Source organism: Typopeltis vanoorti, chromosome 22, assembly GCF_054136105.1.
Source record: "Typopeltis vanoorti isolate ZY-2024b chromosome 22, IOZ_Tvanoo_1.0, whole genome shotgun sequence".
Taxonomy (NCBI): Eukaryota; Metazoa; Arthropoda; class Arachnida; order Uropygi; family Thelyphonidae; genus Typopeltis; species Typopeltis vanoorti.
The window spans coordinates 31494398-31518585 of record NC_143570.1 but is presented as its reverse complement, the minus strand read 5'-3'; the positions used below and the strand labels follow the sequence as shown (position 1 = coordinate 31518585).

At 34.0% G+C, this 24188-nt stretch overlaps 1 protein-coding gene across 5 annotated transcripts in view; it reads right to left on the bottom strand.

Annotated features, from left to right (window-relative positions):
* Nucleotides 1-24188, bottom strand: part of LOC150094277 (uncharacterized) — a 127754-nt gene that overhangs the window by 92214 nt on the left and 11352 nt on the right. For 3 of the 5 annotated variants that reach the window (XM_090412254.1, XM_090412259.1, XM_090412258.1), the window contains exons 1-5: nucleotides 21775-21860; nucleotides 16665-16853; nucleotides 16264-16420; nucleotides 2221-2290; nucleotides 1468-1617 (exon numbers count right to left, since the gene is read on the bottom strand). In XM_090412254.1, coding sequence (XP_090268380.1) covers nucleotides 1468-1617; nucleotides 2221-2290; nucleotides 16264-16420; nucleotides 16665-16853; nucleotides 21775-21804 — 596 coding nt within the window. In that variant the 5' untranslated portion in view covers nucleotides 21805-21860. Of the gene's footprint in view, nucleotides 1-1467; nucleotides 1618-2220; nucleotides 2291-16263; nucleotides 16421-16664; nucleotides 16854-21774; nucleotides 21861-24188 lie in introns of those variants that run through there. The other 2 variants (XM_090412257.1, XM_090412255.1) reach the window with 1 other exon arrangement.

The following is a 24188-nucleotide window of genomic DNA, read 5'->3' as shown; positions in this document are numbered from 1 at the left end:
CCTTAGACCAACTTGGTGTATACCAGGTCCCTTGCAGCTGTAAGCTGTCCTACTTTGGCCAAACAGGCAGGACAGCTAATATCAGAATTTCAGAATACAAGGACTACATCCAGCTTCACCAATACAGCCACTCTGGTCTTGCAGACCATGCACTGGATACCCGCCATAGAATACAGTGGAAGAAAGCCACGATAATACACCATAGTAAATTCAAATACGAAAGGTTTTTCATGGAATTAACCCTAAGAAACAAACCAAACCTCAACTAATTTGGCTGCAGGAGACTGCCCCAAATTTGAGAAACTTACATCAGAAGACCTTCAGCCCAAGCACCCAAGAATACCAACATTGCCCGCTAGGGGGACACCATCAGGACTTTTAGGAGAAAGAATAGCTTCCTGCTTCATCCTTATTTACTGTTTGTTGTGCTTGAGTGCATGTCTTGTTTTTAAGTTCCTGTGAAAATGGCAACGTGACGTTGCCGAAATATTGGAAGTGCATTAAAATTTATTTTAATGTATATCCTAGCATATGTTGTAATTTCCTTAAACTATTTAGTAAAAATTGGCAACTTGTATATAGAGACTAATGACTTCGCATCTCTTGCCTTAGTATCCCATAATTCAAGCACATATCCTTATGGACATGTATGATGCTATGCATTATGGGAATGGTCCCAGACTGGCTCCGACCTTTATTGAGGTCTCATCAGTGGAAGCCAGACCCAGTGATACCAAAGTTGAAGTAATGCAGAAGTCATATTTCCATATACAAGTAGTCAAAAGGTGTCACACCTTATTTTTAAAATACTTTGGATTAGAGATAGGTGTTGAAAGTTTTTCCACTTGGTTATACTACTTCATTATATGTGCAAAGTTTGTTTGCTTACACTTGGATAAAGGATTAAACCAAGAATATAATTTCTTGGCATCTTTAATTTATACTAATGTATTAGTTGAGAGGAGTAGTGGTCTTATTAGATACTGCCTTAAAACAATACCTATGTTTCTTTTTTCACAAAAATTCTTGAAGGAATTCCTTTCCATATTAAAGCATGCTCATTTGTAGTTAATTTGTTCTGGCATATATCCCTTATATTCTATGAATCTAAGAGAAAATTCGAGATGCAAATGGAAAGGGTTTCTGATATAATGCTCATATTATTTATATATACTGAATGCATAAGTGCATTCTATAACAACATAACATAAAAATATAATAAAGAACATAAAATTAAAATTTCTAAATTACTATGGAAATCCTTTTATTTTTTTTCAGGTGTTCAAATTTTTTATGTCCATTTTCTTTAAACTCTCTAATTTTTAACTTATCTAAAAAAGTTATTTTTAAAACAGAAATCCCCTAAAATTCTCAATCCAATAACATAAAAAGAAACAAAAACCAAAAACTCATGGAAGAGGAGAATAGCATACACAATTTTTCATATTTAAATAAGCTAAAACACACCTTTGATAACAAAATTTTGTTTTTGGATTTGACGCCAGCACAGAAGATATATTTGATTTACACAGTACAGATGTTTTATAAGATACAAACTCTCTAATATGTGGTGTTCTAGTTGAAGGAGTTGCTGATTGCTTCTTTTGGTTGGAATCACTGTCATAAATGTTAAGTTAAAATAATAATAATAATAAAAAAAAAAACAGAAATGCATATCAAAGATTTCAATGTAGTTACAGCAGTTACTCTGATGTGAACAAGATTCGTATTCAAATGCATTTTTCACAATTCATGTAATTTATTTTGGAAATGTTTCTTTAGGGTTGGCCATTTATATCATACTTATTTTTATAAAAAAAAAAAAGAATGCTTCTGTACACTGCAGATGAACTAAACCCTATTTCCTAACAGTGTTTACAGACAGCACAACATAATACAACATGCCAAATTCCAACTATTCACTAGGAATCTGATACTGTATGGATCTATATTAGTCCCCCCCCACACACACTCATTACCTGCATCTTATCTTAGTGCTAAGACAATTTTCTAGCAAATAAATAACATAATGCCGGCCTGGTTGGCCAAGTGATTGGCATATCTGCTCTCCAGCCAAAAGGATATAGGTTCGAATCCCACTGTGAACATGGATGTGGTTGGTGAAGACAGAGTTGTAGAGTAGGTGTCCTCCCTCGATGAGTCTGTGGACTCCTGGAGGTGTCATATAATAATAATAATAATTATAATATCAAAGGATACTGATCTTCATGATTCTGCAACTGTGTTTTAATATTTTCATCACCTGAACATTCACGATCTGGGAGATTTTCTATTTTAAGTAATAAACTTTTTTTTATATTAAATAAAACAAAAACACCAATACAAATCTGAAATTTGAATTTTAAGTGACTTTTAGTTAAACATGAACTGAAATATGAAGATTTTTAACTCACTGTATTTTCTCACACACAGAGTTCCTTTCATAGAATCTTCCTGGTGATAAACACTTTAGTGTTTTTTAAGTAATTAAATACTTTATTGTTTTATTTATCTATATAGTTCTATTTTCTTCACATTTCTCTATTATTCACTTCTTATAAAATATTTATGCTTAAATGACAATCATACTAAAAAAAAGTATATAAACATTTGTACAGAAGTAAACAAATTAATCCAAACAAACTGAATTTTTGTCAAGTTTTTGGTTTTGGGTTATTATTTTCAGTATTGGTTTTAGTTCCCTATTTTGGTTAAGTGCAGTGTATTTTAACTGTCTCTATGATATTTATTAATAATGTTTTATTCATTTTGTGTAACTATAAAATGGATACATCTCCAAGAAAGTGTTCAAAAAAATAAAAAAATGTATCTCCGCACACATCCCTGAATCAAAGATAAATTGTCAATGAGTGTGGTGTTGATATGGCCATTAATGCAATTTTAAAGAGGTTTAGGGAGACATGTACCTTTTCTCCTGACAGTAAAGAAAAATGTGGACAAAAAAGGAAAGTACACTTACTCAAGATTGTTTACTAGTTAGGAAAAGCAAAATGAATCCAAAAATGTATGCTGTGGACTTATTAGAGACTTTACAGCTAGTGGGATTAATGTTTCTGATGTGACAGTCCATTGACGATTGTTGGAAGCAGGAAGGACTGCCCACAGACCAAAAATGAAACAACTATTGACGAAAGCTATGCAGAAAAAGAGGCTCCAGTGGACAAAATTGTACAAAGATTGGACTGTTGAGAAGTGGAAGGTCACATTCTCAGATGAGAGCCATTTCTTTGTCCAAGGAGAGAGCATACCCTATGTTTGCAAATCAGCGGCTGAGAAGACTTCTCCTGCCCACCTTCAACAAGCTCCTAAATACCCAGCTAAAAAGATGTTCTGAAGTTGTTTTACACATGACAGTCCAGGATCACTTATGCCTGTTGATGGTATGATGAAAAGTGACCAATACATAAGAATACTGGCAAAAAGAGTGGTCCCACTGATCCAATAAGACAAAGAACTCATCTTCCAACAGGATCTTGCTCCATGCCATACTTCAAAAAAAAGTGAGCGTTCCTCAAATATCACAACATCCAACTTCAGTGACCAGGTATATCTCCTGACATTAACCCAACAGAAAATATGTTGGCCGTAGTGAAAATAAAACTTGGAAAATTAAATTGTGATACAAAGGATAATTTAATGCAATCCATTATAAAAGTATGGTTTTGAGATGCAGAAATAAGAAAAATGTGTTCTATGTTGGTCAAATCCATGCCTAAACAAATTAATGAACTTATTAGGAACAGAAGAGCACGTATAAATTATTAGGTAAAGTTGGAGTTTAATTTTTGTACTTATTTTCTTGCAAAATTAACATTTTTCTTTAAAATGTGAGTTTGGATTAATTTTTTACTACTGTATGTAAGTAAATATCATGTGCAAGAGATCTTATTTAAAAAACTTTTCTTCATTTAGTATACTCATAGAGGAATAAATAGTTTCTCATTCACTAAATTTCAAAAGGCTGAGCAATAACCAACAGTATGTAATAGCAGCATATTCCATATGGTTTGTCCAACACCCTGAAATTTTCATTTCAGCTTCCAAGTCTGAATAATAAGATGATTTATTAATCTCACCTTGTAAGTTGAGGAAATGAGGAGACTGAATTTCCATAATTTAATAAATTCCAACTTGTTTTCAATATATTGATAGTTTTATATGTATTTCTAATTAAAATATAATAGAGTAAGCACTTATTCCCATAGTACTTTAAAGAGGCTACATAATCAAAAATTGTTGGATTTCTGCTCAGGACATGGACTGGTTATTACTAACACCATGTTCCAACATAAAAATGTGCACAAATTCACGTGGAGAGAAGAGGCAAGGAATAAGAAAAGTCTCATTGACTATGTTATTGTTGATAGTGATATTTTCTCCCTGGTGCAGGACACCAGAGTGTACAGAGGATTTGAAATTGGAAGTGATCACTATTTAGTCTTAAGAAGGATAAAATTAAATTTCATATTGAAAAGAATAACATGTAAGAAAGTTTTAAAGCAAATAAAAGTTGAGCAGCTCTCAGATGTGAACTGTAGACTAAAATACACAAAGATTATTGAAGAAAAAATGAAAGAGTTTGAGAACAGGAACCAAACCTTGGAGATTCAGTGGCAAGCCTTGAAGAAAACTCTGATTGATTCAGCTAGAGAGGCATGTGCTGAAGTTGTCTGCAAGGATAGAAAAATTAGAACTCCATGGTGGACACAGGAAGTTGAGGCAGTGAAGGAAAAGAAGAAAGCATATCAAAAGTTCCTGTCAAATAAGTCAGCTTGTGCTCTTAGAGAATACAGAGACAAATGTAAGAAAGCTAAACAGTGTGTAAAACTAGCTAAACAAAAGTCATGGGAGAATTTTGGCAAGAACATAGAAAATAAATATCAAGAAGGTGGCAAAATATTCTGGAGGTTGTTGAAGAAGCTTAGGAATAGAGGAAAGAGTGCTGTAAAAGGAGTTTGAGATGATAAAAGTGAAATGAAAACGGGAGAAAAAGATATCCTTGAAGTATGGAGTAATTACTTTGAAAATTTGCTAAATGAAACAAGCAGTGATGACAGCACAGTGATAAAAAAACACTGACTAGGCATGCAGTCAGAAATACATATCCATACTTGAAGTAGAAAAAGCCATTAAAGTCTTGAAATGTGGAAAGGCAGCAGGAGTAGATGATATTCGACCAGAAATGCTGAAGTATAGTGGTATAAAAGTCTTACAGTGGCTGCACTGCATAGTTCAGAATGCCTGGGCAGAGGGACGAATTCCCAATGATTGGAGTAGAGCTCTCATAGTACCTATATATAAAAAGGGAAATAAAACTGAATGTGAGAATTACAGAGGTATTTCCCTACTGAGTGTTCCTGGTAAGATATATGCAAGTATACTTGAGAAACGGTTGAGAAGAATTGTGGAAGAAAAGCTTGGTGAAGCACAAGCTGGATTCAGGCCAAATAGAGGCTGTCAGGATCAGATCTTCACTTTACGACAAATAGTCGAGAAAGCATGGGAATATAACAAAGATCTGTATTTAAGTTTTGTCGATTTGGAAAAGGCATATGACAAGGTGCCAAGAGAGAAGCTATTCAATACGCTGCAGTTATATGGTGTCAATGGGGCATTATATCAAGCAATACTTAGTCTTTATTTGAGTTGTAAGTCAGCGGTTAGAATTGAAGGAAGTACAGGAAGATGGTTTAATGTTAAATCTGGTGTGAGACAAGGATGTACATTATCTCCTCTGTTATTCATTATCTATATGGATCACATTATGAAGGAAAGTGGTATTAAACATGATATCAAAATTGGAGATGTCAATGTCAGCTCTTTGCTTTATGCGGATGATGTTATATTTCTAAATAAATTCGCTTCAAGTCTGCAACAGTCTCTGACTAAAATGAATAACTGTTGTAATAGATATGGTATGAAGGTCAACAATAAAAAGACAAAGACAATGAAAATAGGCAGAATCGTTCAAAAGGTCAACTGCGTTGTGAACCGAGAACCTGTGGAATAAGTAAAACATTTCATCTACTTAGGCACGAATTTTAGTGAAGATGGTAAATTAAATATGGAAACAGACAACAGAATCAACAAAGCTGGTATGATAGGAAGTCAATTGAATAAATTCATATGGAATAAGAGAGAAATTAATCGGAACACTAAATTAGCTGTATACAAGACAGTGTTCAAACCAGTTTTAATTTATGGTTCTGAGATCTGGGTAAGAAATAAAACACTTGACCAAAGACTCGAGACCACAGATATGAGAGTCTTGAGAAAGATTAGAGGCATGAGCAGATGGCATCAATGGCAATATCATAATTAAAAACGAAGATATTAGGAAAGAACTTGACATTGTCGTCATCCAGGAATGTGTTAGCAGAGCTAATCTCAGGTGGTATTGTCACTTAAATAGAATGGGCAAGGAAAGATTAGCAAAACAAGTGTTCTCTGCCAGGTTGGCAGGAATACGACCCAGAGGAAGACCAAGATATAGGTGGATTGATACGGTACAAAGTGCCTTAGACGATAGAAATATAAGATCTGGCAATGTTGGAGTGTCTTGACAAGTAACAGACTGATTTGGAGGAAAATTGTAGATAGGAAGTTAGTAATGATGTAAATTTTCATGTAGTACTATCATATCCTGTACACCCCTTGAGGGTACATGGCAGGAATTTAATGATGATGATGATAATCAAAAATTCTCTTAATTAGAGTTAACTCTGGGAATGGAATAATGTTTATACTGTATTTTTATTTTTACTGCTTGGCATGAGACCAACACCTTGCTTAATTAAGGCCTGAACTAAATTGAGAAAGTTTCTATACTTGAACTCTGAAGCAGAGTTCAGAGATTACCTAACCCTTAGTTGTGGATTAGCCCACTCAAAGTACCAATGTACTTTGAGTGGGCTAATCCACAGCTTTTTATGGTTGGGATTTGCATAGAAATAAATTGCTTAGATTGGACTAAAACATTTCTTGGCTAAAACGAAAATAATGTACAAATATCACAAAAAACAATAATGCCATGGCTCTAGAAATTATATACAAGTATTAAGGACAATATTTAGAAACAGAAATTAATCATAAAATCAAGATAGATAGCAAAATGGCATTCAATTTTTTTTTAATGATCAATAAGTTTCGTTCATCAATCTACAGCACGTTGATATTGTATATTTGCATTTAAAATAGAAAAAAAAAATTCTCATTAGTTTCAAAAGAAAAACTCCTATGTGCACATTTCTACTATGACTTATGGAAACAAAAGAAATATAAAAATGGAGGAAAACACATAAAAAAAAAAATCACAACATTCAACTTCAGCGGCCAGGTAACTCTCCTGACATTAACCCAACAGAAAATATGTTGGCCGTAGTGAAAAAAAAAACTTGAAAAATTAAATTGTGATACAAAGGAAAATTTAATGCAATCCATTATAAAAGTATGGTTTTGAGATGCAGAAATAAGAAAAATGTGTTCTACGTTGGTCAAATCCATGCCTAACCAAATTAATGAACTTATTAGGAACAGAAGAGCACATATAAATTATTAGGTAAAGTTGGAGTTTAATTTTTGTACTTATTTTCTTGCAAAATTAACATTTTTCTTTAAAATGTGAGTTTGGATTAATTTGTCTAAATTAATTTGGATAAATTAATCCAAATTAATTAATTTGGATTAATTTATAAAACTTTAATAGTGTAGAATTTTTGCTAAATGTCATAGGCATCATCAGTAGATCACAGAACAGCAAATAAACAATAAGTCAATTCTATTCAGGTGGTGGTGCTCTTTAGAATTGTCTGTCATTGTTTAACTGCTGTTTAGCGATCCTGTACTGATAATGCCTATGACACTTCGGTGAAAATTCTACACTATTAAAATTTTTTTTTTTCATGTAAGTTTTCCTCCATTTTTATATTTCTTTTGATTATGCCAACTTATGGTTTTTATTATGGAAAACATACGCACATTTACTTCTAACTCACAAAGAAGAATGGAAAGAGCAATCATAAACACCGCAATACAAGATAAAAGAAATAATTTATGCAATAAAAAAAAAAAACACTGGTGTCAAAATCATAATAAACTTCATCCAGTCAAATGGATACGAGCAGGACTTGTGCCAAGAATGAAAGACAACAGGTGGATAAAAGATATACAGCCTGATTGCCAAGAAGAATGAAAAGAAAATGGAGAGACAAGCTAAAGAGGAAGAAACTATTAAAAAAAAAAAAAAAAAAAAAAAGGGAAAGAAAAGCCAGATACAGAACTATCTGCAAGGTTACTGGAGAGGTGTATCTAGGATTCACAGTAGATACAAAAAGGCTGATTATGAAAGTCATACATTTTATGTCATATTACTCTTATAGGTGAGTGATGGACCAGGTTATCTAAGAACTCTGTTCTAGATCATGCAAGTCCAACTTGGTAGACATATATACATATCATATCTGCCTCAATGAAAGTATTTGCTAGTCTGACTGACTGAGTAAATAGGCATCTTATTCTCCTACCTAACAAGGCTGTGTTAGTATCCATATGTAGAATGCAATCTCTGGTTTGCATTCCACTGCAGCATGGATGTTTTGTGAAGTCTTGAAGACAAAATAATTTTCACTACCTGAGATGAGCCTACCAGCCTGCTGATCTGAAAGATTTCCATGCTTTGGTTTGTGGATTGTGTAACCCTTAGCTCCTCATATGCTATTGTATATTAAGTTTATGACCTTTGCAAGCAGAATGCACACAAAAGGACCATAAGTTAGTGCCCAGAAATTTAAAAAATCCCTGGAAAGTAGAATAGATTTAAAAGGATTCATTGAACGAAGAAATGTTTTCTGCTTTCAATATACAATTGCTTTTTTTTCTGGACAACGAATCGCAACTTGTTGGTAGCAAAGGACAGATATAATCCACTTAGTAGTTGTATAGCAAATAGAGGCCACTGATTTAAAAAAAACAACTGAATACTATAATTATTGAACTTTTAATCCCCCCCCCCTCCATTACACTATGCACTTTTTTAAGGATAGAAAGCATACTAGTCCAAATTAAATGGTAGTTGTGCTCTCTAATTTTCAGTTAAAGCCACTAATTTCAACTTTCGCCTTACCATGCTTTCATAATAATGATTAATAAAATGGTCGCAACAAACTGATCGGGAATGACTGGTCAACTGCAGCAGCAATATGCAGTGCAGTCAAATGCAGAAAAATATAATAATAAAGTGGTAAAAGTGTACATATAAAGTATAAAGTATTATATAAAGTATCATATAAAGTATTATGTATTTTTTTTTTTTTCATTATGAAACAATTAGAATAAAAATACTTAATACTGCAAGACTACAACTCCACTATTAGAAGATTTTCTTTTTATTTATTTTTCATCAACCTTCCTCTTTATCATCATCATCATCATCACTATTTTATCTTCCATTTCTTATTGACAGCAGTACACATTCCATTTTGTACTTGGAAGTTCTCAATACAGCATATACTACAAGTAGTTTGCATGACACAATCAGTTAATTCAAAAATTCAATGCCAATAACTACCTTCACTTGGAACTCATCAAGCTAATCAATAATCAACAGTATGCACACTACCAGTCTAGAATTAATGGTTCAGAGACACTCAAGAAACTGTTGTAGACATTTCTAAGACATCCATCCTATTTACCTATCCTATGATAATTTTTCTTTCCCCTTGTAATTGGGCAAACCAACTTTTCTTCCATAATTTGAAATTCTGCTCAACATTTTCTGAACAGCACTCACTCCTCTTTATTTGGCAAATCTGACATGTATTATACTTAAGCAATCAAGACTTCAAGAACTAGAGTTTTAAATACAGATTTCATGATGTCCTTCAATGAGCAGAAGACAACCTAATTGGCTGAAGAGTATATTTTGCCAACAGGCAAAATATACTTTTCCAAGATGGACCGGGTCATTATGGGAGTAATACTCCAACTCTCCTCCCATTAGGTTTGGGGAGGGGAGGGGGGCCTTACTCAGCAGAGAGAGATCAGAAGCTTATCTCATACCTCAAACACACATACACACCCCCTTCTCCCATTTTCAACATTCCCTTACTTTTGATAATGCCTAGATCCACTATTTATGCTTCTTACATTAATAGTCTTTAATTTTGTTGAGGTTGTATTTTATAAAATTAAATATTATACATATGATGAATGCACTTTATACATTTTATGATGGGAGTAGAGTGCCCTCATAGTACCCATCGATAAAAAAGGAAATAAAACCGAATACAAAAATCACAGAGGAATTTCATCACTGAGTGTTCCAAGTAAGATTTAATAAGCATTACTCCAGAAGACACTAAAAAAATTTGTGTAAGAGAAACTTGGAGAAGAACAAGCTGATTTCAGGTCAAACAGAGGATAAGATAGAATCACATTTTTACTTTAGATCAAACAGTCGAGAAATCAAAATCATGGGAATATAGGACTTTTAAAAATAGCAAGTTAGATAGTCAGCTGTTAGAAATGAAGGAAATACAGAAAATGGTCTGATGTAAAATCAAGCATAAGACAATGACACATGCTACCTCCACCGTTATTCATCATCTATATCATAGGTGGCCAACAGCAGGCCCATGGGCCGCATGCAGCCCGTAATTTGATTTTGTGCAGCCCACGGTAGGATAAAACCTATATTAAATTATATGTATTATCAATTTAGCTATTAGTTTCGACCGCAAGACTTTCTGATTGATATACTGGTTATATTCATTATTTCTGATGACAGAAACATTTTATATTCTCAACACGGAATCAAAATTGCTTTAAAAAGATTACTCAATTTATAAAATCTACTGCTTCTCTGCGCGAGTTGTAGTAGTGGGAGTGGTAGATTTCTATGCACTCCAGAGTAGAGCATCATTGAAGGTCACTTGCTCTGCTCTGGTTACAGTGATCAGTTCAGCCTTTGTGTACTATGAGTAAGAAACGTAAGATCTGTGAAGAAAACAGGTCATTTCAGAAGAAATTAGAAAACGAATTTCTTTTTATAAACAATAACGACAACAAACCACAGTGCCTTGTGTGTTTGCAAGTATTGTCTGTGCACAAGGAATATAACCTCAAATGCCACTACATACAGCACCATGCCGCTAAATACCAAGAATACGTTGGACAAGTATGTACTAAAATTGTACGTAATTTGAAGAGAAAGGTTGGTGCTCAGAAATCTATTTTTACTAAACCAACATCAATACAAAAAAAGCTCACTCTTGGCATCGTTTGTTGTAAGTGAAGAGATAGCAAAAGCAAAAAAATCATTATCTGATGGTGAATTTGTAAAACACTGTTTTGTGAAAATGGCATGTGCATTTGGGAAAGATAAAATTGCCAGTGAGTTTGAAAGCGTCCCACTGTCAAAACAAACTGTAACAAAAAGAGTCGAGGAAATAAGTTCTCACATATTAAATAAATTAAAAAGTGTTATTACAGATTCGGCTTACTTCTCATTGGCCCTGGATGAATCAACTGACATAACAGATACAGCTCAATTTCTAATCTTAATTCAAACTGTTTCTAAAGACTTTGTTATTAATGAAGAGCTACTAGCATTAGAGTCATTGCATAACACAGCAAAAGATCAAGACATTTATGATGCAGTTATGAAGGTTGTAAATGGTACTAGCGACATCGACAATATCACAGATATTGTGACAGATGGCGCCCGCCAAAGCAGTGCGTTGGACTCAAACAGGCTTAGTTGGCCTACTAAGGAAGGCTGGAATCAATTGCGCTGCATTATACATCAGGAAGCTCTGTGTGGTAAAATTTTGGAGATAGAGGATGTTATGAAAACTGTAATGAAGTGTGTGAATATAATTAAGGGCAGAAATCAGGCCTTGACACACCATAAATTTCTTTCTTTTCTAACAGAAATGGAGGCAGAATATCATGATTTAGTGTTATACACAGAAGTACGTTGGCTAGGCAGAGGGAACTGCTTGAAACGGTTTTTTGCTTTGAGAAAGGAAATAAAACAGTTTTCAGAGGAACACGAGAAGACAAACAAGAACTAATCACAAAACTATGTGATCCTCATTTTAACAGCTTACCTGCCTTTCTAACAGACATCACACACCACATGAATGAAATCAACGTGAAGTTACAGGGACGTAAACCAAACAATCTCAGATTTAGTTGGACACCTAGATGGGTTCATCGACTGAAGGTTTTTAAATTCACCCTAGTCAGAGGAAACTTGGTACATTTCCCTTCCTGCAGGGAGTTGATGGAGGGGAGCCATGAAATTGACTTCAAGTTTTCTGTGCCAATATTTGACCAACTTTTGGAGCAATTCAGTAAGCGATTTTCTGACTTCAGTGACATGCCGCCACAACTAACATTATTTAACAACCCAATGAAATGTGACATTTCAGAGCAGTATGACACTATTCAATTGGAGTTGTGTGACCTTCAAAGTGACCCTTTTTTCAGTCAATGGTGGAGATAGGCATTGATTTTTGGGGAAACTGGTACCAAGGGAAAAATATCCTGCATTGAGTGATTTCAACTTGAGAAATGCATCTAAGTTTGGAAGCATATACATATGTGAATGCACTTTTTCAACTATGAGGGCGGTTAAATCGTCACAAAGAAGCCGACTGACTGACGATCATCTTCAGGATTTGTTACGAATATCATCATCATCGTTGAAAATCGACTTTGATGACCTTGTTGCCGCACATGAACGCCCACAGTCTTCTCATTAAGTTGTGTTACTTGTAAAAAAACCAGAAATATGTAATTAAATTTAATTTAGCAACTTATATTTAAATCAATCAAGTATTTTATATTGTTCCAGTAGTAAAATGATTTAACAGATATAGCAATTCAATACATATAACTATTGCCTTGAAAAAATGCAGAGTTTATTTTATTTAAGTTCTGTCTAAAAGTGTGCGGCCCATGACGCTACCACTCATCATATATTGGCCCTCGTATAGAATGAAGTTGGCCACGCCTGATCTATATGATCACATTATGAAGGTAAGTCGGATTAACCCTGATATCCAAACTGAAGATGTTAATCTCAGCTATTTACTTTATGGATGATGTTATACCCTTAAACAAATCCCAGGAATTGATTAACCATTGTAACTAAATTCACCAGCAAAAAGACAAAAAAAAACTAAGAAACTAGGCAAGAATGTTGAAAACATCATCTTTGCTCTGAGCAGAGAACCTAGAGAACAAGTAAAACATTTCGGCTATTTAGGCACAATGAAGATGGCAAATTAAATATTGCCCACACACACTATTGATTTGCTTGCTGCTGAAGGCTTTATGGCTTCTCTTCTGTGGGATGGCATAAATAAAATAAAATTAAAATTAAAAAATACAGAAATAGCATGATAAGCAAAGATGGTATGGTAAGGACTCAAATGAATAAACTTGTGGAATAAGAGAAATAATAGTTAAACCACTAAACTAACATTATGTGACATAAGAGTATTGAAACCTATTTTAACTTACATATATGACAGCTAGAATAAAAAATAAAACAGTTGATCAAAGACTATAGATCCACAGATATGACAACAGTTCTGAAAATAATTAGAGCAGTGGATAGAGGGCATCACTGGCAGAATCATGTGAAAAATGAATATATCAGGAAGCAAACTAATATTATTAGTGTCTAGGAATGTATGAGCAGAGATGATCTCAAAGTAGTATGATCACTGAAATGGAAATGAGAGGTAAGCAAACAAAAGTTGTTTGATGCATGGACCAAATTAATGTTTGATATCACATTAATTTGGCCCACTGTTTTGTTAGACTGGAACAATTCAAAATGAACTTTTTTTTTCTCCTAATCACATGAATTAATAATCCTGGACAGAATTTTTTTTTTGTCCAGGTTTGTTATAGCAAATTTTTTATCTATCTGGACTTGAACAATTTATTTGTTCCTCTAAAGATATATTTCTGGTTCAGAGCAAAAAATTTCATTCCCAGAAAATAATGCTCCATCGAAAAATAAAAAAAAAATAAAAAATAAAAATATATTCATTAATATCTATCTATCTATTTATTGACTATTCATTAATTTAAGAATTATGATAGTGGAAAACAAATGGTGTAAAAAATAGTATACTTACGTATAAAGAGCTAAGCTTAATTTCAGCAATGAAAACATTACTTAAATTAAGGGGATATTAAATCCCACATAGTTTTAAAACCGAATAAGAAACTCAAAGATTGGAATCAGAGAGTTTCTTGCCGAATATAGTAACTATAAAGTATCGGCAACCACTAGCGTGAGCAAATGCAAGTGACCCTAGCACATAGTGCAATACCGGAAGACTCACAGCAAAGTCGGTAAATTCTGATCGCTATTCTTAGGTATTTTCCGTAATGTAAAAACACATTTCCTAGGAAATGTATGCTGTTATTACATTATGGTAGGGAGGTCACTACCCAGACTGGTTTCAGCCTTTTTTGAGGCTTCATCAGTGAGTAGCTAGACCTAATACCAAAGTGTATAGTGAAAAGAACTTATATACTCTGCGATATGAGTTTCCAAACAGGTGCAACCATTAAGTTACTTAAGTATAAAGAGCTAATAAGCTTCATTTCGGCAATGAAAACATTACTTAAATTAAGGGGATATAGTATTTTTTTTTATTTTTTGTTAATTTTAACAAGGAAAAGAATATTGATAATTTAAATTTCTTGAAATACAAAATGGAAATAAAAGAAAAGTTTTATTTATAGAGAAGATATAAGCTGTGTGTGTGTGTTGTCATGATTTTTAATGTATGTATATATATATATATATATATATATATACACGCACACATATACGTCTGTCTGTGTAATACAGACACATTATTTTGGAACGAAATTTTTTTGTTCCAGCAGAATGATTTACCAGAGCAAACAAAAATTTCATTCCACTGTATTAAATCCTCAAAGATAGATATAGTGAACCTAAACATTCATTATTTCAGTAGGATAGAAATATATTTACAAAAAAAAAATATATATATATATATATATATGTGTATATATATATATATATATATATATATATATATATATATATATATAAACAATGATGCATAATAGACTCCTGTTAATGTCTTACCTTTTTCCAAGTAGTCTATTGCGATAATTCCTTGGGAATCCCAAAAATTCATCACTTTCCCAGCTGACAAAAGGGTCTTCGCTTTTTTTCAGTGCTCTTTCACTGGGCATTGTCCTTTGTTTTGACTGCTGCTTGGACTCAGGCGTGTAGTGGTGGATCCAAGTTTCATCTACAATCATGAATCGACACAAAAATCCTGCGAACTGCGATTAAATATCACTACACACTGGTTGAAATGTCTTTTCACATGCATTTTTGATCAACAGTCAATAATCGTGGCACCCATTGTGCACACAGCTTTTTCATGTGCAATTTTTCATGCAGGATATTATACACCCATTCACTTGAGATGCCTACTATCTCAGCAATCTCATGCACTTTCACTCGGCGGTCTTCCATAATGATACCATAGATTTTGTCAATGATTTCTTTCACAGTAATCTCAGTCGGGTGTCCGGAGCACACTTCACCTTCGATGGACTTATGACCACGTTTAAACTCATTTATCCAAAAATAAATAGTCTTTAATGCTGGTGTTGAGTACCCATGAACTGCATCTAACTCGGCTTTGATCTGCGTGGCCACCCACTTCTTCAAATAAAAGTATTTTATCACTGCATGAAACTCGTTATTCTCCATTTTTATGAAAAATATGAACACGGTCATTTTAAACATTTGCCAAACGAGAACTACGTATCACACGTGGCTAACATTTTGCCAGAAAAAAAGGTCATGGAAAACATATATCTTTTTCATTACCAGGGGTAATGAAAAAGATGATATGTGCTGACACTGGTATGAATGAACAAACTGTGTCGTGTCTATTGGAAATTTACCAAACTTTTCAAACAACCCTCGTAGTATTGTATACTCCTTGAGGATGCATATCTGAAATTTGATTATGATGAAATATTACACTTATCAGAATTTATATAAGTTTTAAAAATATTAAAATAAAAGCAACTAAAACATCTCAATATATACATATATTAAACAGGTAGATCATTTCCACTGATAAAACCATGTATAAAGTTATACTGTATTACAATTTTTTTTATTTTTTAAATCTAATGTGCATTATGGAATCTAAAAGAAATTACTTTGACAGTCCACATTTAGAGGCTCTATCCCAAGTTGTTTCTTTACCATTTCAAGCTGTTCTAGAATTTCAGATAAACAATTTGATGCCTGGATAAGGTATAAATCTGTTTCATAGTTGAAACTTTGTAGGTCTGAACAAGTTCTTTCAATGTCACTCTGAAATATTATTGAAGAGTATAGGTAAAAAAAAAATTACGACAATTATTATTAATTAATAAGTGTCACATCACTGTAAGAACATACATAGCAAAATAGAAGATATCCTATGATAATATGTTCAAAATAATAATAATAATAAATAAATATATATATATATATATTACTCAGAATCTGTTATAATTTTAAAATTACATATAAAAGTTCAGAGAGAGAGAGAGAGAGATTAGGAAAATAAACATACCAAAAGAGAATCGGTATGCTCTTTGATACCGACTGCACAAAGTAGAGCTGTATCTTCTGAAAATTCTGTTTTTGGCATATTCATTTTCATTTCTAATTCTTGAATATCTTTTTCTGTTTCTCTGCAAACCTCTTTTAATTTTGCAAAGAATAACTTTGTAATAAATGTCTTGGGCATATTAAAGACTTTCTACAACAGAACAAAAAAAATAATTTATATATTGGATGTGCAAAATCAGGGAAACTAGAACTATTAAGGAGGGGAGGAAGTGGATATACAGACATCAATAAGGCAGTTGAGTGTAAGAATGTATATAATGTGCCCGAGCCAGTATAAAGGACAAGAAATCAGAATGGAATAGTTAGTATAATGCATCAAGATAGGGATGGGACAAATGGACCTCTGCATTTCATGTATACTAATGCCAGGAGTATTAGGAACAAGAAGGAAGAATTTTTGGCCTTGGTTGGCTCTTTCTGGCCACAGGTTATTGGCATTAGTGAAACATGGCTGACAGAAGATGATATAGTTAGTGGGATAGAATGTGTAGGGTATAGTGTGTTCAGGAGAGACAGAGAAAATAAAATGAGGGGAGGAGTGCTATTGATGATAGCCGATGAACTGCAGCCAAGGAGAATAGAAGTTGTATTGCAAGATAGCGAAAAGAGCTAATTTGAGGCTATTTGGTGTGAGATTGAGACTAACGGAACAAAATGTACAATTCGGTGCTGCTATAGACCAGGTGATGGAATAGATGGTGAAGGACAGTATGCATAGACAAATTGATGAAATGAATGGAAAGAGGGCAATTATTATGGGGGATTTCAACGGTAACATTGACTAGGAGGAGGAGAGGACACGTGAGGAAGGAACTGGATTTTATTCAGTTACTAAGGGGTAACTATCTTAGACAGCATGTAATGGAAAATACTAGGGGTTCAAGAGTGCTTGACCTAGAAATAGCATCTGAGAATTTGACTGTAATGAATATGACCATGTTGCCACCTATTGGTGAGAGTGATCATAGGGTCTTGATCTGGGAGGTGGCTAAATGTGTTACATTTTCGATTAAGACACGGTACATGTGGAATTACCGTGCTGGCAAGTATGACAAGCTTAGAAGATTGCTTGGATCAGTGCCCTGGCATTCAAAACTGCAAGGGCTGGATGTTGACAGGGCATGGAAAGCGGTCAAGGAGCATTTGCAGGAGGTTATGGCTGACTGTATACCTAGAGTCCGAATGATAAATCAAGTAGGGGTTAAATGGATGAATAACACCATTAAACTTGAGTTGCAAAAAAAAGAAACAACTGTGGAACGAATTTAAGGAGAAAGGTGACCTGCAGGCACACGAACGGTATAAAGTGCAGGCCAGAAGGGTAACGAGTCTGGTAAGAAAAGCAAAAGTGGATTATAAAAGGAAATTAGCCATGCAAGCTAAAGAGAATCCCAAACAGTTCTTTCAATATGCTGCAAGTAAAAGAAAAACTGTATACGGCAGGATGATTTTAAGAAATGCCGATGGTAGGGAGGTCACTGAATCAGTCGATATAGTGGAATTACTGAGTGAGCACTTTGCAAGAGTATATCATCCAGGTGGTGACTTTGAAGGAATGAAGAAACCATTAGTTTATATGGGAATTGTGGTGAATGAAGTAGAGTTGAATAGTCTATTACAGAACCTTAATGTAAATACATCTGTGGGATTGGATGGTATACCAGCATATCAAATTGGTTGTTAGGCGGAAAAGAGGAGATATGATTGAGACATTCAAATTGTTGAAGGGTTTCTATAGGATAAATTCAGATAATATTTTTGAGATCAGGACTGGTGGTGGGAGGACTAGGGGACATCTATGGAAGCTGGGTAAGAGTATGGTTAGTAAGGGTGTTAGAACTGGGTTCTTTACTTTTAGAGTGGTAAATGAGTGGAATAAGCTGCCAGAGAGTTTGTTGTGGGTGCTATGACAGTAAATGAGTTCAAGGCAAAGTTATGATAGATACTGTGTGAATGTCGAATAGTTGTGATGGACATGATGTTTACCTTCCCTAAGGACTCCTTGGAGTCACCCGTAATAATAATAATAATATATGCAGGACAAAGTCACAATGTATCTAAATTATTAGATGTTTTCATATACAAATGTTACTTTATAGATAAAATTAATTTAAATTACCTGTTTAGTTAAAATTTACTTTCACCAAGGATATGTTAGTAGATATCACATATTTCTACTGGTCTGTGTTGTCCAAATTTTGATAAATAATTCTACAAATCAAGATTCACAGCAAATCTTCTTTTCTATATAACCCATTGCTAGACACCTGTCAAGGAAAGGTCTGGAGAAACTGTACATTTGGCATTTCCAAGGCATGTGACAGGATTTGGAATCGAGAGCGTCTCAGCCAATTGCCATTAAAACATGTCTTCTTCTCTCTCTTTAATTGGATTCATTGGAATTTGATTGGATTTAACTGGATTGCAAGTTTTCTATCATGTATTCACTATGTTTCATATTGAAGTTTCAGAAACTATGTAAACACTGGAATACAAGTAAATAATTTACTGACTAAAATTAATTACGTACAAGCTGACATTTTGCTAATGCTAGCTCAAGCATTTGCTAGCATTAGCAGCAGCACTTTAGCAATACACACTCAGTGAAGACAAAACAAAATGACCTGGATAACAAGGACATGCACAAGGAGGGCAAAAGTGACATTCTTTGTAGTAATTTCTGTTATTAATGATGATGGGTGGATAGGGCAGTGTGCCAAAATCTGTGCAAGATTACCATCAGTTCTGTAACAGTTACCCAGATTTTGTACAGATTGTGCTGGTTCCAAGAACAATCTCTCAGAATGTCAGCTTGTAAATAATTACTTTTAGTCAGTATATTATTTACTTTCATTCTGGTGGCTATCTACATAGTAACTTCAACACAAATAATAGCAACAGCTATGGAAATCTGAACATGGAAATACAGATCTTCAGTATGTGTGCAATGGCGGAGTGTGTTGTATCTTCAGATTTTCCTATTAATACAGGTGTTCCTCAGGACTCTGCTATTATTTCACATACACTTTTCCTTGTACACATAAACAACATTTTCTGAATGGCTTCAAACTCTATCCACAGTTTTACTGATGAGTGCTGCTGCTCAATCATCCAACTCATGTGAAAATCTATGCAGTGCACGACACCTGAAGCTTCAAAATCATCTGCAATAAATGTCCCTAAATGCTGATCATACATCATCTTTCAATGGAGAAATAAAAACATAGTCATTTTCAATTCTCCCAAAACATAGTTTTGTCTTTTTTATCCTTGGGGAAAAAAAAAAAGAATTAGTTTTTCTTCTCTTACCTTTGATAATGCTCAACTAAATAATAAAGACCATACCTCAGATTGACTTCTATCCTTTCCTGGCATAATCATATTACCTCTATAGTATCCTCGGCTTCAAAAAAAATTGGCAGCCTTTTTCACTCAAGATGTTAATTTACATCTATTCAACTACTTACTGTGTGCAAATCCCATATCAGCCCAACCTTGGAATACTGCTCTCACATTTGAGGTGATGCATTTAAAAAAACCCTGTTCTCTAAAAATTCTTGGTGCTTCTCTGAAGAGTGTAGTTCAGTTATTTGACAATGCACTCCTCTCCCCTCTCTCTCTCATACTGTCTTCAGCAATTGCCTCATCAACAGTTAGTTTCTGCATTGTGCACAAATACTTCCATGAACAATGTTCAGCAAACTGGCATCTATCGTGTTCTCCATTTCTGTTAAATTAGGCTGACCATATTTCCTTGAGACAAAAACGGGATGTTGAAATGGCAAAAATGGTACGGGGGTTATGTAATATTCCGTATTCATGAAAAAGTAAGACGATAAAAAAAATTTATTACATAAACTTATTGAACTTACCATTATTCTTCAGTGACAGAGAACCCATACAAAAATTTATGTAGACATAGAGGGGGGGGGGCTGTATTTCGCCACAATCGTACCATGAATATTTCTCCGATGAATTGATCTTACACAGCAAATTTTGGTCTTTCAACACCTTATCATAAAACTTCTCACACCCCATGACACAATTTTGTCTTATAACTAACATAGCCCTCATTGTCTCAACATTTAATCTAGATTTCTCCTTTGATCACATACTGTTCATAACCGAAAATATTCTCTCAACAGGTGCTGTACTTCCTGAAAGAAAAAGAATAAACTCTACAATATTACAAAAGTCCTGAAAGTCTAGGCATTTTTCACTCATTTCAGAAAAAATCTGTACCTATCTATCAGATACAGGAGTGCATTATTTCATGTATCCAACTGCCTCACAATTATAGATTTAATGAGGTCCACCGATCGAATACGAGTTTCTTCTCTTTCTGTGTGTGTGATGAGTTCCTTGTTCAGGCTGCCCTATATTTTTCTTTCCATTCAGCTGTCTTCCTTAGTAGCACCCACTTGAACTTCTCAGTGCTTCCTAAACTGCACTTCCACTTGTTGACATATTCTAAGCTGGTTTCATAGAAATTCTCAACTACCTCAAAAAACTTAGCCTCATTAATTTCTCCTGAATCTACAATGATTCAGGAGAAATCATTTTCCAATCTAGCAGGGTTTTTTCTCCCAGAAACTCTGGTTTTTCATCCCAACAGACAAATCAGCCCTTCAGAACACACGCAATTTACAGACATAGAATACCAGTTGTGGTGGTGGTGGTGGAGGTGGGCGGTAGATGGCGTTGATTCGTAGTAGAGGTTCGGTGTAGTGGTTGAGACAGTTGTAGGTGTCCTTCCGCAATGAGTCTTCGGACTCCTTGGAGGTGTCAGGAATAATAATAATAATAATCTCAATGATTGGAAAAAGTTTGATATCTTTTTTTGTTTGATGCATCTAAACTGACTGCAATGCTTTTTGTTTTATTCAAATCCTCTATTACTTCACCCAATATGTATGGTCATAAAATATTGGTAATTATTGCTTCTGATTTGGTTCATGCTGAAGAAAATTTTGATTGATAAATTTTCTTTATAAAGAATTCATCAAAGACTACAATATCAAGCTCTTCAAAAAGAATATTAACAGGATTACCTTGCTATTGATCCTAGCCTCCCATAGCATTTATTTGCTGCATGTCTTGTGGCCGCTCATGTGTAAAAAAAAAAAAAAAAAAAAAAAATGGAGGACACAAACCATCATTCTTATACCGTAGTGGTTCATGGCTTCAAATTGTGAGAGAGTTGCAATACATACACATTGTATGTACTATATAAAAATTATAGTAAAAATTTTTTAAAAAATGAAACATGAAAAAACATTCTTTATTATCGATAAAATTATACAGTTTAGTATAATTCAAAATGACTTAAAACTAAAATATATTCTTCTTGTTTTGTTTCATGAAAAAATATTGTTTATTATCAATAAAATTATACAGCTTAGAATAATTCAAAATTACTTAAAATAAAATCCATTCCTTTAATTGTAATTAATGGAATGGATTTACAATTTTTGGACATTACAATTAAATCCTTTAATTGTAATGTCAAAATATTTAAAGAGACGAAGTAAACACGATAAGCACTACGAACACTCTGCTACTGCATATAAACAACAGTGGAACTGCGCGATGGACAGTGCCGCATTATACTAATAGCTCACATCTCACTATGACGTGCATATGCTTGTGCACGTAGTAATATGACACTGTGTGATAAACAGTGCTGTTAGCGTCCTTCGCTCTTCTAAGCGCTACAAGATGGATTTTTATTATTTTTTTATACAAAATAAGAGAATTGTATAGGATTGTTGATGATAAAATTAAATATTACAGCTGATTATCTACTATCTATCTTATCTGTACAGGCACTATATCTGGTTATCGATTGTGTTGCATTACCATCACATGGTATCTCCTAAAGATTCTCATGAACTAATGTCTCTTTATTAGACACAAGTATTCACAAGAATATAATTTCATTTCTGCAAAAATTTTGACCAGAAACTAACTGGTCATCATCAGTGCATCAGCATAATTACAAGGTGAAACTAAAACAAAGAAAGTTAATTCTATTTACAGAGCTGAGCCATGTGTCTGATGCCACTAGAGGTGGTGTTACAATAAAATAATTATCAGTGAATTCCTGACATGTACAGGATATGACAGTACTACATGAAAAACTTGTATATCATTACTAACTTCCAATCTACAATTTTCCGTCAAATCAATCTGTTACCTGTCAAGGTTCCAACATTATCAGATCTTATATTTCTGTCTTCTAAGGTACTTTTTACTGTATCAATCCATCTATATCTTAATCTTCCTCTAGGTCTTTTCCTGCCAACCTGGCAGAGAACACTTGTTTTGCTAATCTTTTCTCTCCAATTCTGTTTACAATAAAATAATAATTTTTTTAATGAAATTCTTAAAAAATTAATTAATTAGAAGGGGAATGCATTATTGCTTGTCATTAATGAGGATGAGACTTCCAAATCTTGCTGACAGAGAGAAGGTAATTCTGTTTTAAATTTGGATGGTTTAAAAGTGCTTCAGCACTCTGTTTAAATAATTGCTCAAACCTAAACCTGCACCGATGTAAAAGGTGAGTCCTGGACTACAGCATATCGTGGTCAGTGTCTACTCCATGCTGAGCAAGGCCAGATTTTTCAGGTTAATTGTTGTTAATGTAGAAAGAATGAATGAGGATAGATGGCCAAATATTGCCTGGAAATATAAACCAAAGAGACATTGATCAAGAGGAAGACTGAGGAGGAGATGGGCAAAGGACTTTTTAAACCCTTGAAAACGTCACAGGCAAACATTTGCCTAACATGCGAAGTCAAGAAGAAGAAGAAGATTGTTGTTAATATAAGATTGGTGTTACTGTAGTTATTATTATTACTTTACAGCATCTTCATGGAGTCTGGAGACTCATTGCAGGAGACCCAAATCAACCATCATATAAATTCCATCATACCTCTCCTTGAATCCATTCACCATCAAGGAATTCACAACCAATTCTGGCAATCCATTCTACTCACCACTCTCCATATAAAAAATCTGGTCTGCACACACATCCCTACTAACCACACTCCTACAAAACTTCCATGGATGGTTCCTAGTTCTCTATTTGTCATAAATTGAAAAATTTCACTTGCATCAATTTTATAAAAACCCTTTAATATCTTAAAGGTTAAAATCATGTCCCCCTCTTTTCCAACTATCAATTAAACTTTGTAAACCACAAACCTTCAGCCTATCCTCATAGGGAGTATTCCACAGTTTTGTCACCATCTATGTCACAAGTCTCTGAATCCCCTTGACCACCTCCTGGTCCATAAGAAACCCAAATCTGTGTGCAGTAATCAAGATATGGCCAAACCATAGACTTACAAAGAAGGACAATAACTTCCTTATCTTTACTTGTTAGAATATTTTTCAGCATATAAATAATCTGAGTTATTTTACCAACTTTTGCAATATGCCCTCTGAATTTCAACTCTTT